Source organism: Drosophila serrata, unplaced genomic scaffold (assembly GCF_035046125.1).
Source record: "Drosophila serrata isolate PLE 108 unplaced genomic scaffold, ASM3504612v1 contig_6, whole genome shotgun sequence".
Lineage (NCBI taxonomy): Eukaryota > Metazoa > Arthropoda > Insecta > Diptera > Drosophilidae > Drosophila > Drosophila serrata.
The window spans coordinates 105,228-117,289 of NW_028256904.1; the positions used below are offsets into that span (position 1 = coordinate 105,228).

General features: G+C 37.1%; 2 protein-coding genes across 3 annotated transcripts in view; both read right to left on the minus strand.

Annotated features, from left to right (window-relative positions):
• On the minus strand, positions 1 to 5,232 carry LOC110176104 (uncharacterized). The gene has a single exon (XM_086841203.1). It carries the CDS (start codon positions 5,230 to 5,232, stop codon positions 4,312 to 4,314), a length of 921 nt encoding a protein of 306 aa, XP_086697329.1. The 3' UTR covers positions 1 to 4,311.
• The window catches only part of LOC110175981 (uncharacterized), a 27,920-nt gene continuing 18,773 nt past the window's right edge, over positions 2,916 to 12,062 (minus strand). Inside the window, exons 5-10 of one of the 2 annotated variants that reach the window (XM_020942179.2) lie at positions 8,615 to 8,685; positions 6,687 to 7,005; positions 6,445 to 6,572; positions 5,889 to 6,226; positions 5,611 to 5,829; positions 2,916 to 5,556 (exon numbers count right to left, since the gene is read on the minus strand). In XM_020942179.2, the coding sequence (XP_020797838.2) occupies positions 5,455 to 5,556; positions 5,611 to 5,829; positions 5,889 to 6,226; positions 6,445 to 6,572; positions 6,687 to 7,005; positions 8,615 to 8,685 (1,177 nt within the window). In that variant the 3' untranslated portion in view covers positions 2,916 to 5,454. Of the gene's footprint in view, positions 5,557 to 5,610; positions 5,830 to 5,888; positions 6,230 to 6,444; positions 6,573 to 6,686; positions 7,006 to 8,614; positions 8,686 to 12,062 lie in introns of both variants that reach the window. The other variant, XM_086841229.1, reaches the window with a different exon arrangement.

Genomic DNA, 12,062 nt, shown 5'->3' on the forward strand with positions numbered 1-12,062 from the left:
TTTTTGGTTGAAAGATAAGAGTTTGTATTTTTATATAATTTTTCAGTATTTTAGCTGTGTTGTTTTTTTGCTGTTCTTTGCTTGTTCTTCTTGCTGTTCGTTATTTTGTTATAACTTATTTTAATTAGCTTTTTCGAATTATTAGTATTAAATGTGGTTTTAAAAGTGAAATGTAAACAATTTGCCCTCGTCGTTATCATCGTCTTCATCTCTGCAATCCGCCAAAAAACATTTATATTTATAGTGTACATATTGCTGGCATTATATACGCATGTAATTGAGTGGATCGTCTGATATATAATATTATTTCGTTTTTTAGTAACTTAGAAAAATAATACGCTCGTTATTGCGGTATTGCTTGTTAATGTATCTTGTATATAATTTTTTTGTTTTATATATTTTTAGGGCTATATGCAAGCGTCTGAATTGGATTTGGTTTTTGTGGGGGTTTCCCTCGATTTTCTAAGTAACCCTAAGCGACCCTGCAATTAATTTTCGAAAAAATCTAAAGTAAAGCTGATCATCTCGTGTGTGGTTTGGGTGTGTGTACACTGGTGCAGTAACAAATGGTGATTCTGGTGTGTGAACACTTTTCTCCTTTCTCACTTCCGTTCGCCATTTTGTGTGAGTATGTATGTATGTGTGTGTACGCTTGGCGTGGACTCAATTTGAAATCAAGTGGTTTTTTTCAGTGTAGTTTATTGATTTTGCAAAGGATTTTTGCTCTATGCGAAGTTAACTTATGAAGTTCTCACCACATTTGGCTTGTGTGTATGTGTGTGTGTGTATAATATAATTATTTACTTGTTTTAATTTAATATTAATATTTATTATTGCCAGTTTCGATAAGAAAATAATTTTAAGATTTATTATTAATATTTTTATATACGCTTCTCGTTTAGTTATTATCTCCTTCATATTGGTTTTTTTTTTGCAATTGTTATAAATATTTGTTTGTTTGGTGTAAAGTAAAATTTGTTGACTAGATTTTATCTCTATCGCTTTCTTTCCTATATCTGCGCTTACTCTCTCATATTGCTGTCTCGCTCTGGCTTAATACTTTCCGTTACATTTTTGTTTTTAATTGTTTGCTGTTTTTTATTTATTATTCTGTGTGTGTGTGTGTGTTGTATAACTATAATGTTGTGTGTGTGCGTGAGGTTATTTTCAGGCTTAAGCATTTAAATTGCTGATTCTCATTCGATTTTACTAGCTACGGGTTAATAATAATAATAGTCGTAATCGTAATAATAATAATCGTGATAATATTTGCGATAACAACAGACTAAAATTAATCTCATAAATCGGATGTGCAACTATGAGTGTGTGTCTGTGTGTGTGAATGACTGTATATGGTTGTTTATTGTTTATGTACATCAATTTGTTAGTTGAACTTGATTCAGCACTATTTTGCATTATTGCTTTCCGGTTCACACGTCGTGGCCATTTTTTTTTTCTTTGGGGGCGTGGCCACAATTGATGATTGGATCTATCGATTGGCGCTGCTTGTACATCGATTAACCGTTAAGCCTAGGAATATTTTAAATATTTGTACGAATTTCTTGAAAAAAGAAGTTCATCTCATTTTTACAATTTTGGTTTGCATTAATTTCGATTAATTGTTTAAATAATATTTAACCATCTTATTCAAAATTATTCACTTATTCGTAGATATGTATTCGATCGTGTTCAGCAATTTTTTGAATAAATGAGATTCTGCAACATTACTATCACAACCTTTGAATAACTAATTTTTGAGCTTTCATATTTGACATATGTATTTTTGTGAAATAAATTGAAAAATAAAATAATGTTTCTTCATAGAAGAACATTTGATTTGGAATAGTAATCAGTTTGAAATGTTATCGATAAGAAATTAGGTCATCAGTTATTGGTTATCGGTTAAAGCAGCGCCTATCCGTTATTCACTTCGATTCATTTGGTTGGCCGTTTGTTGAGGACGGATTAACTACTTACTAAAAAATGCAATTACTCTCATATAATATGTACAAGAGCTCCCTATATGTGTATATCCTGCGAGTGATCTGATGGAGCTAAATCAATATATATATGTATATATATTCTTATTTGTCGGCGCGGGACGATTTTTCAAGCAACAGTGCAAGGATTGCGGGATTATATTTTTATATCAGTGTAAATGGTGTGGCGTGTGTGTATAATGTATTCAGATTTGGAACTGAAGTTTTGAGGAAACCGGCCCCCGGCTGGGTTTATATTCGATCCGATCTGATCCATTCCGCTGCGTGTTTCTCCATTTTTTTTATTTTTTTTTTTTTGTTATTCGTCATTATTATTATTATTATTCGTTATTAAGGCAATCGCATTTGGTTAATTAATTGTAGAGTAGAGTATAGTTAGTATATAATGCCGATTTCGATTTGAAAATTGCTATTTGGTTTCGCATTTGTTGTGTTCTCTAAATATATAGATGTACATATGTATGTATGTATGTATTGTTCATTATGTACAGTTACAGGTGTACATACGTCGTAGGCGTGTGTCTGTGTGAGTGTGTCTATCTGAGAGATACAATATCTCCCGAATGAACTTAGCACTTAGTTTACATTAGGTTAGATGTAAGTTATTAAATCGTCATCATTAATATAATTAATTCATTACATTATTTACGTTTACTTTTATATGAAATCACAGTCCGTATGTGAGAAAGACTTTATATATGTACTCGATAATGATGATAAAATACATGGGACCTTGGATTTTGGGGAATTTTTGGGGAGCTTCTAAATATGTTTTATTGGTATATAACCTACTGCAATATTTGGTGTTTTGTTTTTTATTAGTTTGTTTGTTTGTTATACGGGATACCGGGATAATGGAGACTATATAATTCGGGTGAGGCTTTGATGTCGGAAACTACAATTAATAAATAACAATTTGTTGCTGCTGGCATTTATTTTTCATCGCTTTCGTATTTTTTTTTTTCACATATTTATGTGTTTGTTGTGTATATCTACATATATACTGCATTTATTTAAAATATAAATTTGTTGTTGTTGTTTGTTGTTGCTGTTATGAAAGGCATTTGTTTAATCATGTTTTGGTTTTGGTTTTCATTTAGTTTTTTTTGTTTTTGTTGATTTAAAAAATGTTCGCTTGAATTGTTATCGTTTAACTACATAATGCTAGTAATGTCTATATAATAAGATTTGATTTGAATTGTTCATTGTTTTTCATTTTGGTTTTCATTAGTTAAATTTTCGTTTAGCTAAAATTGATTTATCTGATGAACTCCCACACTGCGTTTATCGTTTTAATCGTTAATCGTTAATCGTAAATTGCTATCGCTAATCGCTAGTCGCTCCTCCATTCGTTACAAATCATTTTAATATTCGTTAAGTTTACAAATCGAATAATCCGAAAGACATTCATACAAGGTTTCTTTTGCCTGTCCTTTCATATTTTTGTTAGTTTTCTTGCTTTTGGGTTTCCGCTGATATGAACTCTCACAGTAAGATGATTATGGATCGATCTTTATATTAGCTTTTTGTTTTCTCTTTCTATCTTTTTCAGTTTTTCCTATTTTCTTTTTTAGGGGCCAGAACGCAGGTTAGTTTTTCAGAGCATTTGCCAGGCGATAGTTAACGATAGTACACGATAGTTAGGATCTAATATTGTCATAAAAGTTGGGACGATGTGATGCACGAGGGATATTTAAATATATAGATTCAATTGCTGGGGCTTCACAGAGAGACAGAGAGAGGAAGAATGGAGAGCGAGATAGAGAGAGAGTTAAAGATATGAAATGTTATGTTCCTTTGCTTAACGCTTTTCCATTATCTACTATCTTTAATTATTTTCGAGTCCTAGGCATAATAGACCATAATAATCGTAAGGATAGATCCACAAAAAAGTCCCTTTCTTACTAGTTTTATTATTGATTTTTGTTGTTTATATTCTTTACTAGATAAAAATTCATAAGCGCCATTTTGTCAGCCGATTTCTGAATCAGATTTGATCAACAGTTTTTTTTTTTTTTAGCATATATTGCACCCATTATGTATAGCAGACCCCTTTATTTTTCTTAGCTTTCCTCTGATTCTCAGAGGATTTTCCAAACCTATATCCCTAACTGCCGTATTATTTAATCTCTTTATAATTTTAGAATCCATTTTTCAAAAAAGTTGAATTTTTGTTAGTCTAGGGGTTCATGGAACCCCCACATTATTAACCAATATTTTCCCATTTTCGTAATATTTTCAAGCAGCGTATGTCCCTCAACTTGTTCTCAATATTTTCATTTTCGTATCGTTTTTTTCTTCATATTTTCTATTAGAAGGCCATGCTGGTTCTCCTGCCCCCCAAGCCACCGCCCCCACCGAAGGCTCCGCCTCTGGTCAGACCACTATGCGAAACACTTCGACCCATCCGGGCCTCACTACCCTTACGTTCCCTGGCCCTTCGGAGCAAATCCGAGGTGCTGGGCCTTCTACTATCCTGGGCGGACCCAGCTCCTGCTCCTGCTCCTGCTCCTCCTGTCCCTGTCCCTGTCCCTCCACTAGCACCCTTTTTGCAATTCACTATATCGGAAGTTGAGGATCTTCTAATGGTGGCCGCATCTGCCGAAGGCAGCTGAAGGCTAACTGCTCCTCCGGCACCTGTTCCGCTGTAGGGTGATAGGAAGCTGGGGGAATGTCCTGAGAGTGCTGTTCCATCGCTGCCATCGCCATCACGGGTCCTTCGAAGACCCGTCTCGCCTTCAGGGTCAACGCTCTCCACCCGCAGATATGGCATCCTTCGTTGAACCTGATCCACTGCCGGTGCAGAGCTATTTGGCTGACTGGAACTGGCCCCAGTGCCGGCAGAGGAGTGACTCCTGAGCCCACTGTACAGGGATTTGAGATGGAAGTCGAGGGACTTGAAATTGAGCAGGGAGCGACGTTTCTGTGTGTCAGTGGCTCCATTTGTTGGCTGTTCTGAGCTGCCATTGCTGTGATTATTGTTGTTAAGGGTGTCAAACTGAAGGTCAGCCGGTCCCAATCCTGATCCCGATGCAGCCACCTCGCTGGAGTTGCTGCTGGACGGGAGATGTTGTTGCTGTGGCTGCTGCTGCTGATGTTGCAGGGAAAAATACGACTGGTGTTGCTGTTGTAGTTGCACATATTGCTGCTGCTGCTGGAGATGTTGCTGCTGCTGCTGCTGCTGCTTTTGCTGTTGCTGTTGCATCTCCTGTCTGCTTATTGTTGTCGTCATGGTATTGCTACTTAGGCTAGTTTTACTGCTAATCACTTTCAAAAATTTATTATCGTTATCTAAGGACTCCTTTCGTCACTGGATGAGGCAGAAGCCCTGCTTGGCAGCATCCTTGGCAGCGTCCACCTCCTCGATGAAGGTCTCATCCTCATGCTTGGGCGAATCGGCGCCGCAGGGTCCGCCGCCGCTCAGGCTGAGCGGCCCCTGCGGGCACGCTGATTGTCACCGGAGCGCCAGAGTTGAGATCATCGGCGGCCGCACCGGTTTGTTCTCCAATATCCGTTCCAATTCCAGCATCACGCTCGATGAGAGGCGTGGCAGTAGCTGCATAAATATTTATTAATAATAATAATTAATTTTACAAAAATCAACACTAACCTGCAACGACTGCAGACTCTGGTGGAGCTGCTCCGCCGAGGTGGCGCCCAGCAGCAGGCACTGGACAGGCTCATGCTTCAGGGACCAGGCGATGGACAACTGGGTGGGACTGCAGCCCAGTTTCTCGGCAAGAGCGGCCAGGTCACGCAACCGATCGCAGTGACGTCGTCCCTCCTCGATTCGATCCTTGCCCCAACTACCCTGCGGCGACAGAGCGGCCTGCAACAGAACCAATAACATTAAAATTCAAATATCATTTCCTTCTAATAACAACTCACATTTCGATTAATCTCATCCTCGGTCCACGAGAAGCTCTTGGTCTTAAAAGAGCCCTTGGGCAGGAAGAGCTTATCCCCATTCTGGGTGTCACTAAGGGCCATCGACAGGGGTCCCCAGGCCATCAAACCCACACCAATCTTGTTGTACATCTCCGGCAGATACAGCTCACACTTCTCCCGACAGAACATATGATACTCCGACTGCTCCACAATGGGTGTGATGCAATTGAATTGCCGGCAATTGGTATACGCCTCCATGATCTCCACCTGGCTCCAGCGAGCGGTGCCCCAGTACATTGCCCATCCCTGCTGTATCACATAGCTCATAGCACGCACCACTTCTGGAAGATGGGAGAAATGGGCGGTGATTAAAACGGTACGATTTCACCAGAAACTTCAAAGAAATCTCTGCAAAGCACTTTAATTAATTTTTAAATGAAACAGAACTATATAGGTTCAAGGGTATTTGTCAATTAAGGACTAGATATAGGTTCTAGACACTCAAAAACTCTTTCTTTGTTATATATTTGGTCTAAAATTAATGAAGAACTCTTACCTTCCATGGGACACATGGGATCTGCCTTGTGAATGATGACAATATCGATGTACTGCAGCTGCAACCTCTGCAAACTGGCTCGAACACACTCGATGATGTGTTTCCTTGAAAGGCCTCTCTCCTCAGACCTAAAGATAAATTTGTTATATATACTCGAGCTTTAAATAAGAAAATATATCCATTTAAAACCGTTCAAAATATATATTTTATATCTGAAACCTCTCTATACCCTCCATACTCACTTGGTGCTCCAATAGACCTTCGTGGTGATAACATAGGCGGTCCGTTTCCATCCCGCCCGCTGCAGGATCTTGCCAATTTCCGTCTCCGAATGCGCCTCCGAGATGTCAAACAAATTGATGCCACTCTCGATGGCCAATTTGAGTATGGCCTCCGCCTGGTCATCACTTACACCTGGTGAGAAGACCGGCCAGGTGCCAAGGCCCACATTGGAGATCCGGAGACCACTTTTGCCGAGATTCTTGTACCGCAGGCCCGGCGTTGGCGTGGAGCCATGCCGTAATGGCAACGCCGGATTGGAGCCCAGGCTGATGGAGCGACCTGTTCGCAGTGGAATTCCCAAATACATGGCCATTTGGTCGTTATGGTGTCCAGGTGTTGTTCAGGGATTCAAGTGCCGCATGGGAATGAAACAGTTTCGTTTTTTTTTTGTTGGGGAAAAGTGCGTTCCGTTAGTGGAAATCCTAAACGCATAGAGGCGGGGCTCTCAAAGTGCCGGGAAACGTGCAAAAAAAAGAAAAGCCAACAGCAAACGCAACGCAACAGTAACAAACGCAATTCAACGATAAAAGTTTAACTAAAAAAGGCCAAGATAACGAAGTTGAAATACACTATTTTATATATTATAATCTAGGTAGGTTTAACATTTAGCAGGAAATATATTAAAATCTATTTATCTATCTAACAATTGCTCGCAACACTTAAAAGAAGAGTTTAATGCCAGGAGTAAAAGTATATTTGTTGTTAAAACTTACTTCCAAGGATTATGTATATTTTTAAATGATAAATTTGTTATTAAATGGTATATTTGTAAAAGAAATCATAAAATCATATGAGAACTGTTAAAAAACTTTCTGTTTTTAAAGTTGTTAAAGAAAATTCTTTGCATTTTATAAAGAATATTAGGCTTATATAAGAATGGACCTTTTGATAATATTTAAAATACATTTAAAAATTCAAATAAATATTTCAAATTTTTAAAGAAATTTAAGGTTTCAAATAAGGTAATCTTTGTATACAAATTGGTTTAATTTAAATAAATATAAAAACACGATCCTTTTTTAAGGTTTAATTATCTCCTTATGCTGTTCATCTTTTGCTCTAAGGTTACAGATTCAAAACGTATTAATAAAATAATCAAGTTAAAGTAATATCAGCTTTTTAAACTTATGTTTTTTACCATTTTGAATGAATATTTGATATATTTGTGTCCTAAAAAGCTACCTTTTTATGGATTCAACTACACCTTTGGGCCTTAAAATTAAACTTTCAACATTTGCACAGGACGAAAGGAAACAAAATAACAAAAAACAAAGTGTGCCTTGCCACTTAGCTAATTGAGGTAACCGCTTAGCAGAGTATATTAAAAAGTACAAAAGCGCGGCATGCAATGAACATGAATAAACAAAAGTGACATATTTTTGTTGTTGGTTGGTTGGTTCCTTCCCTTTATGTGTTTTATCCCCTTCCTGTTTTGTGTTTTACCCACCCGCCTTCCTGTTGTTGTTTTTGTTTTTCACTTCACGAAAAAAGTGCGTGCGTCCGGTGCGCGTGTTTTGGATGCGTGATTGTGGGTGGAATTATTGGGATAAGAAATTGTTTGTAGGTGTTTTTTTGTTGTTGTTCTTTGTGCTAAGGGGGTTTTCCCCCCACAAAACGTAATAAAATAAATTACAACTTTAATTATATGTTTGGCCATTACGCGAGCATTACTCCCTGGCCTCTTTGGAGGTCAGCTAATTCGCCACAAAAAAAAAAACCAAACCCACAATTATCGATAATAATTTGGTAACGATTAATATGAATTCAAGTGCTTTGGCATGCAGAAACAATCGAAATAATCAAACAATCGGGCAATTGAACAAACGTGGAGCAATCGAGAGATAACAACATAAATGATAAGCCTATATGATAGTGAGAAATTTGATACCGAAATCAAGATGACCGCCCGTACCACTGAACTCCTCCATACAGTCGAGTGACGCAATGGGAGCCCGGCACCTGGAAAACGCACGAAAAGAACATATAGGATCGGGTCAGAAAAAATCCTAGTAAAGAAGGTCATATAACCGTACAAGTTTTAAAACATTTTTATAAATTTATTTCAAATATAAACATTTAATAGTAGCCCTACCTATGGCAGTACTATATGTTTAGGCGTAACAGTTTTTAACATATTTTTATCTTATTTGATTCAAAACTATCTTTTATTATTATAGAATTTGGTTTTTAGTTGTATGAAAATCGGAATAGTATAAATTATAACTGCAAGAGAAACGGTTGATAAATGTAGAGGATCACCAAGTATCTTTCACGAGTAAGTAACTCCGAACATTAAGTAACTATGATCAGAATGTATCTATTACCAGTAATTAACTGTGATCAGTAATTAATTATAAGCATGGCGAATCGGTGGACTATATATACACATATATATAGCTGCCATAGGAACGATAGAGGATCAGCAACAATCTTTCAACAGCAAGTGATTAACTAACAGTGATTAACTCTGAACAGTAAGTGTCTATGACCAGTAAGTAACTACGATCAGTAAGTAACTATGATCAGTAAGTATTTATGACCAGTAAATATCTATAACCAGTAAGTATGTATGTATGTATGATCAGTTACTAACTTTGAAAACTAATAAACAATGACTTGCAACATTTGTAACACAGCACATATGTGAGACTTGGCTGGTAGAAGCCACTTCGTTCCGGGAATGTTAGAACTAGTTGGGAATCATATGTTCACATGTGCGAGATTTGTTTTGAAGCAAATTTAAGCTATATGAGTGAAACTATGGAGTTATCCTTCTATATAATTTGTCTAGTATATAAATCGGAGCGCGGCGAATCGGTGGACTAAATGTATATACACTTATATCTGCCATAGGAACGATCGGACTATTTTAAGAAAAATTAATTATAACTTTTCCAGTTTTCATCAGAATTTCATCAAATGTAATATATAGACATTATATATTGATCTAATTTTTGTGAAATTTTTTAAAAATCGGACTGCTATATCATATAGCTGCCATACGATCGTTAAAATAGAGGAAAATTCAAAACGGTGAATGTAAAACTGTAAAACTTATTAAAATTGAGAAAACTATTTTATTTCGGAAATATTATATACATATTATAGTATAATTATATATATATTTGTTTAATATTGTTAAGATGGTATTTAAGATACTTATAATAGTATAAGTGTATAAACTTATATAATTAATATACTAATTAATAATTTACCTTTACAAGTACTCCCGTTTTAATATACCCTTGCTAAGTATTATAATTTTAGACAAGTTTACAACCGTATAAATCGTATATGTATGTATGTACATATGTCCATTCATATATTCTTGCTCAACATCAACAGCCGAATCGATCGAGCCAAGTTTGTTTGCCTCTTTCTGTGCAAACTATTTTTTTAGATAGTATAAAAGTTGAAAAGGGACAGATCGGACGACTATATCATAAATGTACATTTGTAGCTGCCTTTGAAATAATCGATCAAGTTAATAGAATAAAATTACTATTTCCCTGCGACTAACCATCTGATACAAATTGTGTTGTTTTTTAACTCCAGATCGTACTTGGAAGCTTTTTGCAAGTGGCCAGTTGATGTTGTTTACATCTCCGCATCTCTCTCTCTCTCCCACCTACACAATCCATCCATTATCGCTCCCGGTGGCCGCTGTAAATCAGTTACTCAAACGCCGCGGAGCGATCTATGTATGTTAACTTACATTCTCCTCTCTGGATGTGAGCAGGTCTGTTAATTTATTTTACTTCCGACATGGGAATTCAACCCCAAAGCTGAGAATTTTACCCCAAAGCTGATAGTTCTACCCCAAAGCTGAGCATTTTACCCCAACGTGTTCTGTAGACGTGTAAAATGTAAGTCTTAACATGGGGCTGTTAAATTCCAGGAGCAAATAACATAACAGACGAAGAAGAAGCAAAGCGAAAAGAAATCAGAACGAAAAAATCACTGAGCAGGACAGTTGACTCCAAAACTAATCGGGAAAACTACCGCGGAAAAACCAGTTGCAGGTGCGAAAAGTGCGAATAAACATCGAGCTCCGGCAGTGAAAAGTGTTTGTGTTGTGGGGGCAAGGTTTGGAAAAGCCCCAAAGCCGAAGCCGGGCCGTTTTTGTGTATTTTCTTTGCATTTTTTTCTAGTGCCAAGATCAGTGCGTTTTTTTTGCTAGTGAAAGGTCTGGAAAAGCCGCTAAACCAAAGCCAGGCCGTTGTTGTGTATTTTCTTTGCATATTTAATATAGTGCCAAGATCAGTGCGTTTATTTGCTAATGAATAGTGTTTTTCTTCACATGTGCAAGTGCAAAAAAGAAAGAATATGCATTCAAGCGTAGAAGGTACCGCAAGTTTGCATTCTCCCTTCGCTTCTGACAACCGTTTCGCTACACTTGAAAAAAAAAGGTGTCGCTGTCGTGATTATGAAAATTAAATAAAAGGGGAGATATGGAAAAAGCGGTTAAAATGTATAAAAGTGCACCCTTCAATAAATTAAAAAGTTAATATATTTAATTGAATTATTCTTTAATTTTTATGTTGTTTTATCAACTAATTCTAATTCGCCGTTGGAACTTTCAGCAAAAGTGTAAATGGGTGAGTGAACCAATTTCTTTATATGTATTTCTTTCGATTTGCTTGTTTCCCTTTTTTTTCTCTGTGTTGGCGCACGCATTTTTTTCGCCTCCCTTGCCCTTGAATTTTTATTTCGTGCCAAGTGCCGTTACCGACTTTGTTTTGTTTTTGCTTTGGTAAGTGGAATCTAAGAGCGAGAGAGCTACCCACAGAATGCGATCCACTCTTGTGGATGCAAATTTTTTGCATTTGGAATGCTGCTGCCTTTGTTTACCTTTTTAATAGCTTTGAAATTGAGGTTAGTTCTTATTTTTTTTACCAAAATGGGAAAATGATCAAATTTGAAACTGCAAGGGTATATATTTAAGCTTCGGTGTGCCGAAGTTAGCTGTTTTTTCTTATCTTCGATATAATTTAATGCTTAAAATATGAAAATATAAAAGTTAAGGTTATTATCGATGTTTTTCTCGTGATAAACACCACTAGCGGCGTTTATATTTTAACTCACACCTCACACCTGTGTGTTTGGAGCCCTTTTTACCTGTAAATGGTGACCGGGTTCGATTCGTCGCTAGTGTTGTCCACATTGTTGTTGTTGTTGTTATTATTATTGTTGTCATTGGTCGAGGGCGCAACAGCGCCGTTGAGGATCATCAGCTGCTGCTGCTGCAACAGCGACTGCGTCGTGGGTCCCGTTACGAAATTCAGATTGGCAGGCAGCGCCATCAGCAGCGGCGGAGGCGGCGGCTGTTGCGATTG

Excerpts from the sequence above, each read along its gene's own strand:
- LOC110176104 (XM_086841203.1), bottom strand. The coding sequence starts at position 5,232 with ATGACGACAACAATAAGCAGACAGGAGATGCAACAGCAACAGCAAAAG.